Source organism: Pongo abelii, chromosome 8 (genome assembly GCF_028885655.2).
Source record: "Pongo abelii isolate AG06213 chromosome 8, NHGRI_mPonAbe1-v2.0_pri, whole genome shotgun sequence".
In the NCBI taxonomy this organism is placed as follows: Eukaryota; Metazoa; Chordata; class Mammalia; order Primates; family Hominidae; genus Pongo; species Pongo abelii.
The window spans coordinates 76,251,171-76,269,696 of NC_071993.2; the positions used below are offsets into that span (position 1 = coordinate 76,251,171).

At 37.0% G+C, this 18,526-nt stretch overlaps 1 protein-coding gene across 12 annotated transcripts in view; it reads left to right on the forward strand.

Moving 5' to 3' along the window:
- The window catches only part of HERC4 (HECT and RLD domain containing E3 ubiquitin protein ligase 4), a 154,391-nt gene that overhangs the window by 74,438 nt on the left and 61,427 nt on the right, over positions 1 to 18,526 (forward strand). For 10 of the 12 annotated variants that reach the window (XM_054523391.2, XM_002820893.6, XM_054523389.2 and 7 more), the window contains 6 exons: positions 7,409 to 7,485; positions 7,768 to 7,892; positions 8,891 to 8,950; positions 9,073 to 9,184; positions 9,696 to 9,885; positions 11,253 to 11,425. In XM_054523391.2, coding sequence (XP_054379366.2) covers positions 7,409 to 7,485; positions 7,768 to 7,892; positions 8,891 to 8,950; positions 9,073 to 9,184; positions 9,696 to 9,885; positions 11,253 to 11,425 — 737 coding nt within the window. The remainder of the gene's footprint in view (positions 1 to 7,408; positions 7,486 to 7,767; positions 7,893 to 8,890; positions 8,951 to 9,072; positions 9,185 to 9,695; positions 9,886 to 11,252; positions 11,426 to 18,526) is intronic. The other 2 variants (XM_054523396.2, XM_063727375.1) reach the window with 1 other exon arrangement.

Genomic DNA, 18,526 nt, shown 5'->3' on the forward strand with positions numbered 1-18,526 from the left:
CCTGTCTCTACAAAAGAAAAAGAAGTGACTTGTCATACCTGATTAAGTAACCGTCGTTCTCAAATATAACACTTCAGATAAGTCTTTGGTTGCATAATAGATTTTTTTTACATTATATTCTAGTAGGAAAGGGGACATATTCTTATTGAACCTTTATAAATAACTATATTACTGATAAAGGAAGGGAGACTTAGTAAGAGATGGAATTCTGGGCGTCAGTGAGAATCAGGTAGCATTTGTAAATAATTCCTTTTAGTTTACCCAAGCGGAGTTTATGGAATTGTGGATAACTTTAGAAAGGAAAAATGAGCACAAAATCAAAATTAAACATTATTCAAACATGTAACCATAATAAATTTTTCTTCATCAATTCATTCTTATGTAATGAATTCTTATTCTGCTGGACCTTGGGTTAGCAGTTTCATGAAATGTCTGTTTCTCACCTAACAAAAAAGAATATGAGGAATCCTAATGTACTTCACTGCTACGTTTTGAAAGTTATGTAAGAGAGATCTCTTCAGAACCCTATACCCAAGTGTCTTTTCTTTGATGTATACATTGTTTCACATACCTGTTGGAATCCTTTTAATAGGGCTCTGAGACTCCTTTGTTGAAAACACAAACTGGCCTGTAGCTTGTAGGAGAGTCTTCAGGCAAGCATCAGAGCAGACAAAAACTGCTCTGGTTAATAGGTGACAGAGGCCTAAAATAACTGTGGCTAGTTTATTACTGATAATTATCAAATGATATGATCTGATGAAGATTCAGAGTAAGAATAATAATGTTTCCAAAGATGATGATTAGGCCTATTTTCAAGGAACTCAGTGACTCTTATATCTGATATGTAAATATAGCTGAGCATAACCATTTATAGACAAAAACAAAATCTTGAGATACAACTTAATAATCTTGAGATCTAACATACCAGGTATACACAAGAATATCAAAAGAACCAGCAAGTCTAGGATCAAGCCTAGACATATTTTTATTTTTTATTTTATTTTTATAAAACTCCATGGGAGCAAGGCACAGTGGCTCATGCCTGTAATCCCAGCATTATGGGAGGCCGAGATGGGTGGATCACCTGAGGTCAGGAGTTTGAGACCAACATAGTGAAACCCCGTTTCTACTAAAAATATAAAAATTAGCCGGGCATGGTGGCGCACACCTGTAGTCCCAGCTACTCGTTGGGGCTGAGGCAGGAGAATCGCTTGAACCCAGGAGGAGGAGGTTGCAGTGAGCTGAAATTGCGCCATTGCACTTAAGTCTGGGCGACAAGAGCGAAACTCCATCATGAAAAAAACAACTCCATGGGTAAGCCTGAAGAACATCCCCTTTTGAGAACTACTGGCATAGAATATGTGGATTAGAAACAGTAAGGTTAGAGAACCACTGGCATAAGTGAGAATTAGAGCAGTAAGGTTGTGCCAGAAAACATTTTAAATAATAACTGAAATTATAACTGGATAGTACTATACTCTTTTTTTTTTTTATTGAGGTGGAGTGTCACTCTTTTGCATAGGCTGTAATGCAGTGGCAGGATCTCGGCTCACTGCAGCCTCTGCCTCCTGGATTCAAGCAATTCTCCTACCTCAGCCTCCTGAGTAGCTGGAATTACAAGCAGTGCCACCACACCCAGCTAATATTTGTATTTTTAGTAGAGATGGGGTTTCACCATTTTGGCCAGGCTGGTCTCAAACTCCTGACCTCAGGTGATCTGCCTGCCTTGGCCTCCCAAAATGCTGGGATTACAGGCGTGAGCAACCATGCCTGGCCTGTATGATTTTTAATTGTATTATTATTATTTATTGGGAACTTTTAGGGTTTCTTAAAAAAAAAATTTTCCAGCCAGATACAGTGGCTTACGCCTGTAATCCTAGCACTTTGGGAGGCCGAGGCAGGTGGATCACAAGGTCAAGAGATCAAGACCATCCTGGCCAACATGGTGGAACCCTGTCTCTACTAAAAATACAAAAATTAGCTAGGCATGGTGGCCCACACCTATAGTCCCAGCTACTCAAGAGGTTGAGGCAGGAGAATCGCTTGAATCCGGGAGGCGGTTGCAGTGAGCCAAGATCACACCACTGCACTCCAGCCTGGCGACAGAGCGAGACTTTGTCTCAAAAACAAATGAACAAAGAAAAATATTTTCTATCCATGCATGGTTGGTTGAATCTGCAAATATGGAACCTATGGATACGGAGGGCCGACTGTGTTTCTTCCGCCTCTTACAAGAGCACAGGTCATGGTGGATTAGGGCCTAATTTCCAAAAAGAGGAAATTTATGTTACTAAGAAACATGCAAAAATTATTACCCTCTTTAGTATCAAAGAAATGCAAATTTGAAAAGCAAGAGGATAGTAAATAAAATAAATAAAGACTAATTTTAATAATCACCTCTTTAATGCCCTTATCTCCAAATACAGTCACATTCTGAAGTACTCGGGGTTTGAAGTTAAAGCTTCAAACAGATCTATTTGGGTAGGGGATGCAGTTCAGCTCATCACAGGAAGGCAAAAATCAAATAAGTATGAGAGGAAATGTGGATACTTCATTAAGATATAATCATAGGTGCTTGAGAAATAATAGTTACCTATTTTACTGCAGTGACAATCAATAAAAATAAATATAGATGATAATATGATTGAAAAGAACTTTAGCTCTTTGGTAAGTCAGGAGCCTTTGTTCTTTTTTCCTCTTAAATTTAAAGGACAATAAAGACAACATAAAGCATAGAATATTATTTTAATAAAACAGATTATTTGCTATCTAGCAGATTACACAAAAAGTAAAGAATAACATTTTATATTATAGGTATTTATCAGTAAACCAAGGGAGCAGGTCCTTCTAAACTGAGTGAACTTTGCTAAGATGTTAACCATTTTATAGCTTCTTTCAGACTCAGCTATAAACTGAGGAAAATAAAATTCATTTCCCCAGTTGTATCTTTAGTTATGCTCTTTAATATTCTGCAACAAAGTGACATTTTGCTTGAGTTCAGTATTTCTATCTGAGAGGGTTCTTGAAGTCATAATGATTTTCTTTTTTTTTTTTCTTTGAGACGGAGTCTTGCTCTGTTACCCAGGCTAGAGTGCAGTGGAGCGATCTCTGCTCACTACAAGCTCTGCCTCCCGGGTTCTCGCCATTCTCCTGCCTCAGCCTCCCAAGTAGCCAGGACTATAGGCACCCGCTGCCACGCCCGGCTAATTTTTATTTTATTTATTTTTTTATTTTTAGTAGAGACGAGGTTTCACTGTATGTCTCGATCTTCTCACCTTGTGATCCACCCACCTCAGCCTCCCAAAGTGCTGAGATTACAGGTGTGAGCCACTGTGCCCGGCCAGTCAAAATGATTTTCATATTAATACTAAGATGTTTTCTATGCTAAATGTAGTGCACTCAATATTGCTCATCTTCAAATAAAAAAGTATTTTTTAAGTTTCTCAATTTTAAGTTCTAATACGTTAAGTATTAATGATTTTAACCCATGTAAACAAAGCCCTTTGGAGTCCTGAATAAGTGCTAAGAGTGGAAAGGGGCTCAGAGACCATCAAAACTACTCATTTTCCTTGTTAAACAAAAGCACATACACAGTTGTAGCTCTATCACTGTTTTGCTTCTAAGTAGAAGTACAATTTACAGAATTGTGAATAGCTCAAAGACAGTGAAAGGTGGAGATAATCCTAAACAGTGCACTAATCAAGACTGTTTTTTGTGGGGCAGGGGGCTCTATTTCAAGGTCTTCAAAATTTTCCCTGACAATGTATTTTGTAAAGAAGAAGACGAAGGCTGCCCAGGCTGGATTGCAGTGGCGTGATCACAGCTCACTCCACCCTCGACCTCTTGGGCTCAGACTACAGGCATGCGCCACCACGCCTAACTAGTTTTTAATTTTTTTTTTGTAGAGGCGAGGTCTTGCCATGTTGTTCAGGCTGGTCTTGAACTCCTGGGCTCAAGTGATCCTCCTACCTTGGCTTCCCAAAGTGCTGGGATTACAGATGTGAGCTACTGTGCCCAGCGGAGAGGAATTTTAAGGACACTTTCAGATAGAGAAAGAGTGGCAAAATTGTTTAGAGTATGTATTACAGGTGGAAGATATGATGCCTATTCATACACATTGAAACAAGGCATTACTGTTCTTTAGATAAGGGGGGAAAATTACTTGACACATGAAAATTGGGGACAAAAAGGTCGGTTTAGATCCTAATGTCACAATATGCACTAAGATAAACTATAAATAAATTAAAGAGTAAATACTTCTTAAGACAAGAAGATATGAGTTGAGGATGGGAAAAGCCTTTCTCAGCATTTATGCTATGAAAGTTATAAAAGAATTCGATAAATTTGTTTAAATGGGAAAGTAAATGTTCTGTGAGTCAAAATTAAGCAAATAATTATTTGGAAAAAATATTTGTAGCAGTTACAACCTAAGGTTAATATCCTGAATATCTAAAGTGCCCACACATGTTAATGAAAAACAAAAAAAAACAAGACAGCTAATAGATAAATAAGACAAACAATAAATAAAGGAAATTAATGGAAGTTCCTAAAAGAAGAAATTTATATTACTAAGAAACATGCAAAAATTGTTACCCTCTTTAGTATCAAAGAAATGCAAATTTGAAAAGCAAGAGGATAGTAAATAATTGTAATAGATCAAGCATTAATCCTCTCCTGTTATAAGGTAACTATATAATAGATAGGGAGAAACTAATGCTTCAGCTACAATATGAAGTAATGGTAACACATCATTTTTCAACCTACAGTGAATGAGCATCAATGCCTGCTACCACCACAAAAAAGAACTCAGTGAAAATTCTTCTCAAAGGAATTATGTGTTTCCTGATGGAACTACTCTTCTGCCTCCATGTAGTAGTTTTACTGAAATAATCAAACGGTGATTGAAACCTGTCTAGATTCAACCACCAATTTGCAGAACAGAAGACCAAGCCAAATGTTAGGAGAAACCACAAAGATAAAGTCAGCAAAATCCAGTCTGCATAAAGTTGTACAGGACAAATGACTAGGTTTCTCAAACTTTTTTGAGTAGTGATTAAAAGGAAATTAAGGATAGGACGCAGTGGCTCACACCTGTAATCCCAGCACTTTGGGAGGCTGAGGTGGGCAGATCACTTGAGGTCAGGAGTTCGAGACCAGCCTGACCAAAATGGTGAAACCCCATCTGTACTAAATACAAAAATTAGACGTGGTGGTGGGCGCCTGTAATCTCAGTTACTCGGGAGGCTGAGGTTGCAGTAAGCCGAGATCATGCCACTGCACTCCAACCCGGGCAACAGAGTGAGACCTGTCTCAAAAAATAAAAATAAGGCCAGGTGTAGTGGCTTACGCCTGTAATCCTGACACTTTGGGAGGCCGAGGTGGGCGGATCACCTGAAGTTGGGACTTCGAGACCAGCCTGACCAACATGGAGAAACCCCGTCTCTACTAAAAGTAAAAAATTAGTCAGGTGTGGTGGCCCATGCCTGTAATCCCAGCTAATTGGGAGGCTGAGGTGGGACAATCGCTTGAACTTGGGAGGTGGAGATTGCGGTGAACCAAGATCACGCCACTGCACTTCAGCCTGGGCAACAAGAGTGAAACTCTGTCTCAAAAAATAAATAAATAAAAAGAAATAAATAAAAATAAAAAAAGGAAATTAAGGAAACTTAACTTTTGGTACCTAACTCATAGCCTCCAGAAACCCATTCATGTACTGTAGTTTAGTCAACCATCTTGTAGGGAATTGTTTATAGAGGGCACAATCACATTTTAAGAGTAAATAAATAACATCCTGCTAAATCTTTTGAGGAAATGAGCAATTCCATATAGATTTGTGAGAATTATTTAGAAAAAAGATTTTAGGTTGAATAATTGGCTTATTTAATAAAGATTTACCCTTTTATTCTATTCTTAAAAGTTGTTTTTGGCCTTAGGATATTCTTGTGACTTACGGAAAATTTGATAGTAATTATCAAATTATTGTTCTAAACTCTGAAGCTCATTTTGGTATAACCTAGATAACAATTGTATATTTGTATGGACAGGTATTTACTGATTTCTTTTACAAATAAAACATTGTGCTTGCTTGCTTGTAGGGAATAATCAAGGAAATTAACGTGGTCATTTCCTTGAAAAGAATGGATAATTCTATAGCATCCATGGTCACAAATAATACAAGGTGAAGAATTAGTCAACTAAGGGATGGGAGTAGGATAACAGGGATAGACTATGTACTAGCCCAGCAATATTTTTGGTAATAGATACTCTTTCCAGTTTGGGGAGCAGAAGGAAAGAAAAAAAAAGGAGGCCTGGAATATCTTTTTCAAAAGAAACTTTGTTGCCCTTTCTTTATTCCTAATAAATTTGCTTATTAATGTATTCACTTTGGGGCCTAATTTGGTTTTTACTGACAAATAGCTGCCAACAAAGAGCTGTATGTATTATCTTGTACACCTATATTGAACAAAAAAGTTTTGCATTATGAAATATTTACTCCAGAAGTTTTAATTTTTGTTTGCTGTTTCTTTTTAAGAATAAGTTTTTTTTTTTTTAAGAGATGGGTCTTGCTATGTTGCTTGCTGGAGTGCAGTGGCTAGTCACAGATGCAGTCATAGCATACTGCAGCTTTGAACTGGGCTCAAGCCATCCTCCTGCCTCACCCTCCCAAGTAGCTGGGACTACAGACACATGCCACTGTAGCCCAGTTGAATAATAAATATTCTTTTTTTTTTTTTTTTTTTTGAGATGGAGTCTTACTCTCTGGCCCAGGCTGGAGTGCAGTGGGGTGATCTCGGCTCACTGCAACCTCCGCCTCCTGGGTTCAAGCGATTCTCCTGTCTCAGCCTCCCAAGTAGCTGGGATTACAGGCACACACCACCACGCCTGGCTAATTTTTGTATTTTTAGTAGAGATGGGGTTTCACTATATTGGCCAGGCTGGCCTCGAACTCCTGACCTCAAATGATCCTCCCACCTCAGCCTCCCAAATTGCTGGGATTATAGGTGTGAGCCACTGTGCCTCGCCAAGAATAAATACTCTTAATTTTTATTTCCTTCTGGCTATCTTTTGTAGCTTTTGTTCTATTTTTTTTTTTTAATCATCTTTGGTTTAAACTGAAATATACTGAGATGCAGATTAGAAAAAGCTTTTTTTTTCTTGGTGCAGGGCAGAAGAAAGGCTTGTAAACTTCACCAAATGCTGCTTATGCTTGTGGGATCATTTAATGTTCATCATTTGGTCAGTCTCATCCCCATAGCAGTCAGAATATTTCAAGTCACTTTATACCATGAACTCCATGAATGGGAGGCCTTGTTAAATAAGATGATTATGTGAAAATCTAATGGCATATTGATGCTCTGAAATATGTTATATAAATCTTGGCTTTTAATTTTTTACATTTTTATTACAGATTCTGAAGAATATTTCTGTGTAAAAAGAATTTTCTCAGGGGGAGATCAAAGCTTTTCACATTACTCTAGTCCCCAGGTAATAATATAGTCATGTAAATAATTAAATAGCTCCAATAATTTTGACAAATTTTAAAAACCCATTGTTAATGTTCTTTATATGTTACAAAGTAATTGCCTTAGTTTTTTTCCCCTCAAGTCTACAGAATAAGTTTTTTCTGATCTATTTGATAGGTTTTTGTTTCAGGTGTTCAGTAGAGATTTAATTCTGTTTAAAAAACAAATATATGGTGGGAATTTCTTGGTTTTTGAGTTACATATAATATCTCTTCCCTCTGACTAATCTTATTTGAAAATTTAGAACTGTGGGCCACCAGATGACTTCAGATGTCCCGATCCTACAAAGCAGATCTGGACAGTGAATGAAGCTCTAATTCAGAAATGGCTGAGCTATCCTTCTGGAAGGTTTCCTGTGGAGATAGCCAAGTAAGAAAAGTATTTTGGGCCAGGCACAGTGGCTCATGCCTGTAATCCCAGCACCAGGCAGATTGCCTGAGCCCAGGAATTGGAGACCAGCCTGGGCAACATGGCAAAACCCTGTCTCTACAAAAAAATACAATTAGCTGGGCGTGGTGGTGCACACCTGTGGTCTCAGCTACTTGGGAGGCTGAGGTGGGAGGATCAGCTGAGCCCAGGAGGTCGAGGCTGCAGTGAGCTGAGATTAACACCATTGCACTGTAGCCTGGGCAACAAAGTGAGAACTTGTCTCCAAAAAAAAAAATCCATGGATATTTTTAAAGATCTTAATTAAATATGTATAAGTTGTAGTTCTTTCATGTGCATAGAGATATGTTAAATGATAACATAAAATATTTAATGTAGCCATTTTAGGATTGGCCTTGAAATGTGTTCCTTCTGGTTTCATAATGGTCACTATCTTAACTTTTATACTTTCTGGAAGACTTGAATATTATTTCTTTCTTGAATATTTTGTTAACTTGCCTAGTAGCACTTAAAATGTTATTTGTTTTTTGTTGGTATTTGGGATGATGGGTTGTATTTGAAAAGCTGTTTTGTTTCTCTAGCTTGTTCTCCAAAACTATAATTTTTCTGAAAATCCCAAAGGCATCCCAGATTAGGCTCACTGCCAATATAAAATGTTTAAAATTTTTTTAAATTAAAAAACTTTTTACGTGAACATACACACTTAATTTTTAAAATTCCATATTGTAAAGCAGATAACATTTGATAAATGGATGAAAGTAATGTTTAAGAAAGTCTAGAATAAACAGTAATACCTTTGTCAAGTATTATTTTATCAGTCTTTAGCAGTTTATGTAATTCTGATTCATCTAATTGGGTGTTAGAGGAGTGCTCTGTAGCATTAAATATTAGATTAATTATTCATTTTAATTTTTTTAAGAAAGAGTAAACAATTAAATTTCTAATTCTGTGATTAAAAAAAACTTTTTTAAATTTTTTAGTGAGATAGATGGAACGTTTTCTTCCTCTGGTTGCCTAAATGGAAGTTTTTTAGCTGTTAGGTAAGTGGCAATTCTTTAATATGTTGAAATTTTCAAATTTATTGTCTTAAATAGTATATCAAATTAAAAAATGAAATAATTTTAAATTTTTATTCTATTTTTTTTTCTTTTCTGTTTTTTAGCAATGATGATCACTATAGAACAGGTACCAGATTTTCAGGGGTTGATATGAATGCTGCTAGGCTTTTATTCCACAAACTTATACAACCTGATCATCCGCAGATATCTCAGCAGGTCTGTTTTTAAAGTATTATATTTACAGTATTATCTGTTGATTTTGTTTTGTTTTGTTTTATGTTATACGTTTATAGCCTAATTTACTTTGCAGTTTCACAGACTCTTATGATGTGCTTTTAAAATAAGATTTTATTTTAAAGCATTTGTAATTTAGCTGTCAAAGATCTATAAATCTTTGCAGATGTTTGAAGCAGACCCTGAATTACTTAACATTACCATGTTGCTTAAGTTTGTATATAGTTATAGAGGTAGAGAGTTTAAATTGAGACTTGTACACGTGATTTTTAAAATTCTCCAAGCAATGCTTAGGCATTAATTTTCATTGTGCTCCAAAGTATATTCATTGTAAGACATTGTCTTTCTTTTTTCTTCTTCACCATTTCATATTTGCTGTAGTGCAAAATTTTCCTTTTCTTTCTTTTCTTCCTGCCTTCCTTTTTTTTTTTTTTTTTTTTTAAAAGTGTATTCATTTTAAATGAAGTAGGTTTTACTTTTTGTCAAAATATAGGTGGCAGCTAGTTTGGAAAAGAATCTTATTCCTAAACTGACTAGCTCCTTACCTGATGTTGAAGCATTGAGGTTTTATCTTACTCTACCAGAATGTCCCCTGATGAGTGATTCCAACAATTTCACAACAATAGCAATTCCCTTTGGTACAGCTCTTGTGAACCTAGAAAAGGCACCACTGAAAGTACTTGGTAAGAATTCTAATATTTTTTCTTTTGAAACCTTTTCTCTTTAAATGAAAATGCTCATAAGTTCTTTTGCCATTTGCAGTTCTGCTGCCCTGCTTATTTGACACTGTCTTAGGGAAAAATGAACCTGTTTTTCCTTTTCTTGCTTTTGTCTAGTCTTTTGGTTCTAGTTGTTGGAGTTGAAAGAAAAACATGTTAGATATAGAAGTTTAATTAAACATAACAGCAGAGACAGTATTAGGAAAGTTAAAAACTGTTACCTGTATTCCTTTCCCTCATCGCCTTTAGTATAATCTTGCTATTAAAGAAGTAAAGGAGGAGGAACAATTAAAACTGAACAAACATGGGCTTTAAATCTTCTTGGAACCCTGATATAAGCCCTTTATCTTGTGTTTCCTTCACTTGCTAATTTCATGATATTTGATTTTATTTTTCTGCCTGTAGACTAGATTTTATTGCTCATCTGATCTTGCACTTCTATCTCTTACCGTTCTGGTTTTTTGGCCTAAAGTTTTCTCACTTTAATTTTTCTAATTGTCTAGATTTTATCTCTGTCTCCTGGCCTTTATACTTTTTTTGCTACATTTAACCGAGTGCTTTTCTTTCTAATGGTATTTGTTAGATATGTGGAGCTGAGATGTATAGAAGTAATAATATCAGTACCAGAACTTTAAGGCTGAGGGTAAATGGAGGAAGCAACAAGCAAGGGGTAGAATATGGGAATCTGAGGGAAAAAGAGTCAAGCAGGGACTGAAAAGAGTATTGCTTTCCTGTTGTCAGAAGTTTTTGTATTCTTTCTGCCTGCTTCATAGGATTGAAGTGTTTGTACTTAGTAACTACAAATAGTGAATGTGGGGAAGGACCCATATGTTACACTTTACATTGTTCAGCTTCTGTATTTGATCTTCAGGAGTACCTTGCATTTTAAAGGTAGTAGTTCACAATATTTCAACCGTATATTAAATTGAAAGATAAAACTTAGATCCTTTAGTATTAGAGCAATATAATTTAAAGGATGTTTTGTTTAAAAATTGAAATTGTAATTTTCAAAACATTTTTTAAAAACTGGTTTTAATATTAGGTAGAGTGGTGAGTTTTTAATATAACTTAGGAAACCAAGAATATAAATTCAACAAGACTTTCACACTTTATTTTTGCTTTTGAGAGCTTTTAGGACAATATTGTTTAACTTGGTCGGGGGGAGTTTTATAAACCTTAGAAATGTTACATAAGATATTGTGTTATATGCATCTTTCTGGGGTTTTCTAAGGGTTAACAACTACTGTTTCAGAAAAAAAGTCAGTATGATTTTGAAAATTGTGATTTTTTTAAAAATTCATTTTATTTGCATGTTCACTTTTTAATAACAGAAAACTGGTGGTCAGTACTTGAACCTCCACTATTCCTCAAGATAGTAGAACTTTTTAAGGAAGTTGTGGTACATCTTTTGAAACTCTACAAGATCGGTATTCCCCCTTCTGAAAGAAGAATTTTCAACAGTTTTCTTCATACTGCATTAAAGGTTTTAGAAATACTACATAGGGTATGTCCAATCATTCCTTTATTTTCCTCTTTCCCCATTCCTATTAACAGATTGATAATGTTCATTTTAACATTAATCTATTAAAGATTTAGATTGGCAAAAACAATGCATATTATAGAAATTTGGAAAAGTTATCTATACTTTCTCTTAAAAGAAGTAATAAACCTGTCCTTTGGAGCTCTGGTCTTATCTGACTTTGTTAGGCATGTATAGATAACTTATCCACAGTTGGGCAGAACAATAACATACTAATGAGTTAGAATTCTCCTTATATTTCCTTATGAAGAATATAATTTGTTAGTTTGCATTATATGGTTTTTGTTAGCTATAAGTGGTTATCTTGTGAAAGAGATTGGGTCCTAGTTGTAATTAATAACATTTAAACTTGTGTTCTTTTGCTGTAGAGTACTAATGGCCTCAAAGTAGAACATTTCATTTGAAACAAACGACTAATTTAAAATTGGAACCATATGTAATTCATTAATTTGCCTATTGTTCTTCCCTGCCCTTCTTCTCAGTGTAACAAATAGTACCCTTTACACTTGTAGCAGTTCAAAGTTATATGGAGAAGTAGACTCTGAGCGTTTCATTAAAGATGGATTTTCATCCCTGACAGTTGGTAGGTATATCTCTGTTATGCCATTTGGTTTTCTCAAGTTGCTATTTAGATGAGACATGACCTAAGGGAGAAGCATATGTTTCTAACCTATGGAATGACTAAAAAACCCACATGAACCTTTAATCTTTAGTTTCTTCTCCTTAACAGCTTCTTTGCATTTTCAGACCCTCTTGCCTAGTGCTAAGGTAAATAATAAAGGGATAAAGGAGATAATCCATCTGTTCTTTGTCTAAGAACGAGCCTTTACTGGCCATTTATTTTCCTATTTTAGTGAAGCTCCTGGGTATTTTTCTCAACTACTTAACTTTCTGGGCTTACTTTTTTCTTTGGTATTTAGTATGTCCAAGATTCCTAGAAAAACAACTCATTTCTCTTCATTTTGATTGACGAAATCATAGCCATGTATTTCCTAGGGAAACAGGTCATTCTTTTGTTTGCCTTTACCCAGAACAGGGCTTTCTTTTAGCATATCAGGGTCCAGGTCTGCAGTAAACAGTTATTAAGAAGAATCTCTAACTTCATGAGATGGGTCTCTGCCTTTCTGTGTACTGTTTGCCGAGGATTCAAGAGATTAATTAGATTGTTTCTTTTCTCTGGACTTCGTCCTACTACTTTGGTGACCAATCCGTTTTCAGCTGGACCCTATTACCAAATAATTACTCATTCTGTGCTTTCGTTATCTGCTTATCTTTATTCCCCCCTTTAAAAAGTACTTTTTTTTCTTAGCTGTGTCTTTTACCTCGAGACAATGGAAGGGGCAGAGAAGGGGGGAAATTGAACATTTTTTTCTTTCAACCTATAGGCAGGACTTAAGCAAGTAAGTTGAATTACCTGCCTAGCTCAGTAACTTCAGTCTCAACTAAGGAAGAACTTGATAGAGTTTCATCTTCAAAGACCTTTTTGATGGACTCATTCTAAATACTAGAATCTTCACATCTTGATAGTTGAAGGGGAAGGGAAAATAACATTTATTGCTTGCTAACCACTAGAACCTCCTTTGTCTGTAGTTCATGTGAATACTCTTTAGATATATTTAACTTTAAAACCCTATATAGTCGGTATTTTGCCCCTTTTCATAGACTGGAAAAATGAATGTCCACATTTATATCAGCAGATATAGTAGTATAATCTGTTTAGAAGGGGGTTTGATTTTATTTTATGCCCCTAGATCTAGAAGTTCATATTCTAGATCACATATAGTATTATGTTATAGGCGCTGGACTAGGAATCAAAAAGACCGTATTTCTAACCCCTCTGTGTTGCTTCCTACCACTGTGATTTTGAAGAAGTCTTTTTCTTTATCCTATATGCAAATGAAGAATTATCTATAAGGATTGAAATACCAGCCCTGATAGTTTTCCAAGATTTATGTATTGTTTAAATTATACAATATGGGCTGGGCGTGATGGCTCACGCCTGTAATCCTAGCACTTTGGGTGGTGAGGCGAGCGGATCACTTGAGGTCAGGAGTTTGAGACCAACCTGGCCAACATGGTGAAACCCCGTCTCTACTAAAAATACAAAAAAAAATTAGCTGGGTATGGTGGTGCATGCCTGTAATTCCAACTACCCAGAAGGCTGAGGCAAGAGGATCACTTGAACCCAGGAGGCAGAGGTTGCAGTGAGCTGAGATCATACCACTGCACTCCAGCCTGGGCGAAAGAGTGAGACTCCCATCTCAAAAAAATAAATAATACAATATATGTAAGTTATTGTATATTCATAAGACAGTGATTTTGTTACCACCACCACTTGAATGGAAAACCACTACTTTTGACTTGAAGAAATTATTGGGTTATGAGGAAACTGGGTTCTTGTTTGCAGTAATTACATAGTCAAAAGCAGGATGATACTGGTATGATTTTCTTAAACATCTCTTTTTGGGAGGCTTTAGAGCAGTGAATTATCTTTCTTCTATGCCTTAGAGGAAAGTTTGCTTCATCCTACTCTGCCATAAATAGGTATCTATGGATATGAACTATGAGGGACGATTTATTTGTATCATTCAAGAAACCTATTACTATCAAAACTTGTTTATTCAAAGACACCTTGTATCTGACAGCTGCCTATATTCCTTCCCTCTGCTCTATGGTTAAGAATTAAGGGGAATTTCCTCAGTTTTCTTCTTTCTCTAACCCTGGAGGATGATTATGAACTAGAGAACTGGACTTTGTGTTCCCTATTCATTTCAGGATTTATGGATGCACTTGTTCCTCCCATATGTCATGTCCTTTGGAAAGTTTTTGAATTAAAAATCGTTTTCAGTGCTCCAAATGGCATCATAAGAAAATACCTTTGGTACCTGCTGTCAGGAATGGATGTATTATCAGCTAAATGAGTTTACTGGCAAATAATTGGGTTATTTAGTAGTTTCCGAGTTCCACATAGTACATTATAGACATGCTGGTGTGCCAAAAGAGAAGCCTTACTTGGTCTGTCTAGCCTAGTTGCTACATATTTGTGCTGATCTAAATCAGTGATTTTCAAAGTATTTTATGCAGAACTCTTAAGTAAAACCAAACAGATAAAACATACTCACCGTAACCACCCTTGAACTGAGGTTTTTAAGCAAGAATACTAAACTTTAATTAAGGTGTGAAATAAAAGTATTATAATCAGACTTATATAGGTTTTATTTTGTACATTTAGGCAATAATCCTAAACATATAAGTTGTTTTGAACTTCTACCATGTGACTTCTTTTTAAAATTCATTTTGCAAATATTGAGTGCCTACTATGTGCTTATTATTATATTAGATATTAGTGATGTAGTGATAAAGAAAAGACATGATTTCTGCCGTTGTTGAGCTTACAATGTTGAGAGATTGTCTAAACTTTTTGGTCTTTATGTTACAGCACGGTAAGTACTAGATTAGGGAAAATGCAGAGTGCTATGAGAACACTTGGGAGGGCATGTGACTATGAAGGACTAACGAAGACTTCCTGGAGAAAATGATGGCTGATTGAACCTTATCTACCATGCAAATATATTATTTTTATTCTAACATTAACATTTCTTTTCAAAAACGTATATATCGTATCAGCAAGATAAACAAACTGCAAACACTGGTTGTGTTTCTTTAATTTTTTTTAATTCTTAATTTTTGTGAGTACATAGTAGGTATATCTTTATGGGGTACATGAGATGTGCTATCAAATACTAGGTTTGGCCGGGTGCAGTGGTTCATGCCAGTAATGTAACCCCAGCACTTTGAGAGGCAGAGGCCAGTGGATAACTTGAGGTCAGGAGTTCAAGACCAGCCTGGCCAACATGGCGAAACCCCATCTCCACTAAAAATTCCAAAAATTAGTTGAGCGTGGTGGCACGTGTCTGTAATACCAACTATTCAGAAGGCTGAGGCAGGAGAATTGCTTGAACCCAGGAGGTGGAGGTTGCAGTGAGTCAAAATCGTGCCATTGCACTCCAGCCTGGGCAAGAGTGAGACTCTGTCTCAAAAAAAGAAAAACCTAGGTCTTACTCATTTTTTTTTTTTAATATTTTTATTTTTATCTATTAGCCATCCCAACCTCACCCATGCCCCTGCCTCCCCATTACCCTTCCCAGCTTCTGGTAACCATTCTTCTACTCTGTGTCTCCATTAGATAAATTGTTTTGATTTTTAGATCCTACAAATAAGTGAGAACATGCGATGTTTGTCTCTGTGCCTGGCTTATTTCACTTAATGTCCTCCAGTTTTGTCCATATTGTTGCACATGACACAGGAATGTCTTTTTTTTTTTTTTTTTTTTTTTTTTGAGGTGGAGTCTTGCTTTGTCGCCCAGGGTGGAGTACAGTGGCGTGATCTCGGCAGTACAGTGACGTGATCTCGGCTCACTGCAGCCTCTACCTCTCAGGTTCAAGCAGTTCTCTGCCTCAGCCTCCCGAGTAGCTGGGACTACAGGCATCTGCCACCACAACTGGCTAATTTTTTGTATTTTTAGTAGAGATGGGGTTTCACCACGTTGGCCATCTGGTCTCGAGCTCCTGGCCTCAAATGATCCACCTGCCTCAGCCTCCCAAAGTGTTGGGATTATGGGCGTGAGCCACCAAGCCTGGCCAGAATACTACTCCATTGTGTATAAATACCACATTTTCTGTATTTGTTCTTTTTTTTTTTTTTTTTGAGATGGAATCTCGCTCTATTGCCAGGGCTGGAGTGCAGTGGCACAATCTCGGCTCACTGCAACCTCCGTCTCCCAGGTTCAAGCGATTCTGCTGCTTCAGCCTCCTGAGTAGCTGGGATTGCAGGCATACACCACCACGCCCAGTTAATTTTTGTATTTTTTTTTTTTTTTTTGAGACAGAGTCTTGCTTTGTTGTCCAGGCTGGAGTGCAGTGGCTCAATCTTGGCTCACTGCAAGCTCCGCCTCCCGGGTTCACGCCATTCTCCTGCCTCAGCCTCCCCAGCAGCTGGGACCACAGGCGCCCGCCACCACGCCTGGCTAATTTTTTTTTATTTTTTATTTTTAGTAGAGACGGGGTTTCACCATATTAGCCAGGATGGTCTCTATCTCCTGACCTCGTGATCTGCCCATCTCAGCATCCCAAAGTGCTGGGATTACAGGCACGAGCCACTGCGCCCGGCCTTGTTCATTCACCTATTGATGGACGCTTAGATTGCTTCCAAATCTTGGCAATTGTGAACAGTGTAGCAGTAAACCTGGTAGTGCAAATACCTGTATGATATACTGCTTTCCTTTCTTTTGGGTAGCTCCTCAGCAGTGGGATTGTGGTAGCTCTATTGTTAGTTTTTTGAGGAACCTCCAAATTGTTTTCCATAATGGTTGTACTAATTTACATTCTTACCAACAATGTACGAAGGTTCCCTTTAGTCCACATCCTTGCCAGCGTTTGTTATTGCCTGTCTTTTCGATAAAAGCCATTTTAACTGGGGTGAGATATCTTACTGTAGTTTTGATTTGCATTTCACTGGTGTTCGGTGGTATTGAGCACCTTTTCATATGCCCGTTTGGGTTTTTTTTTTTTTTTTTTTTTTGCTCACTGCAACCTCTGCTTCCTGGGTTCAAGCAATTCTCCTGCCTCAGCCTCCCAAGTAACTGGGACTACAGGCTCACGCCACCATGCCCAGCTAATTTTTTGTATTTTAGTAGAGACGGGGTTTCACCTTGTTGCCCAGGCTGGTCTCGAACTCCTGAGCTCAGGTGATCCACCTGCCTCAGCCTCCCAAAATGCTGGGATTACAGGCATGAGCCACCGCACCCTGCCGCCTGTTTGGTATTTTTATGTTTTCTTTTGAGGAATGTCTATTCAAGTCTTTTGCCTGTTTTTTAAATTGGATTATTGTATTTTTTTCTATAGAATTGTTCCAGCTCCTTATATATTCTGGTTATTAATCGCTTGTCAGGTAATTAGTTTGCAAATATTTTCTCCCATTCTGTTTGTTGACTGTTTCCTTTGCTGTGTAGAAGTTTTTTAATTTAATGTAATCCCATTTGTCCACTTTTGCTTTGGTTGCATGTGCTTGTGGGGTATTACTCAGGAAATTTTTGCCCAGACCAATGTCCTGGAGAGTTTCCCCTAATGTTTTCTTACAATAGTTTCATAGTTTAAGGTCTTAGATTTAAGTCATTAATCATTTTGATTTGATTTTTGTATATAGTAAGAGATAGGGGTCTAGTTTGATTCTTCTTCATACAGATATTCAGTTTTCCCAGCACCATTTATTGAAGAGACTGTCTTTTGTCCAGTGTATGTTCTTGTTTCTTTTATCAAAAATGAGTTCACTTTAGGTGTGTACATTTGTTTCTAGGTTCTCTATTCTGTTCCATTGTTTTATGTGTCTGTTTTCATGCCAGTACCATGCTCTTTTGATTGCTGTACTGCTGCACTATAATTTGAAGTCAGGTAATATGATTCCTCCCAGTTTTGTTCTTTTTGCTTAAGATAGCTTTGACTATTCTGGGTCTTTTGTGGTTCTGTGTAAATTTTAGGATTGTGTTTCCTATTTCTGTGATCAATATCATTGGTATTTTGATAAGGATTGCAATGAATCTATAGATTGCTGTAGGTGGTATGGACATTTTAACAGTATTGAACATGGAATATCTTCCATTTTTTGTGTCCTCTTCAATTTCTTTGATAGTTTTTCTTTTTTTCTTTTGAGACGGAGTTTCACTGTGTTGCCTAAGCTGGAGTAAGTACAGTGGCCTGATCTCGGCTCACTGCAACCTCCACCCCTCAGATTCAAGTGATTCTCATGTCTCAGCCTCCCAAGTAGCTGAGATTACAGGCCACGCCAGGCTATTTTTTGTATTTTTAGTAGAGACGGGGTTTCGTCATGTTGACTGGGCTGGTTTTGAACTCCTGGCCTCCCAAAGTGCTGGGATTACCCGGCGTGAACCACCATGCCTGGCCTATTTCAGTTTTTTTGAATGGTTTAAGACTTGTTTTACGACATAACATATGGTCTGTCTTTGAGAGTGATCCATGTGCTAAGGAGAACAATGTTTATTCTGCAGCC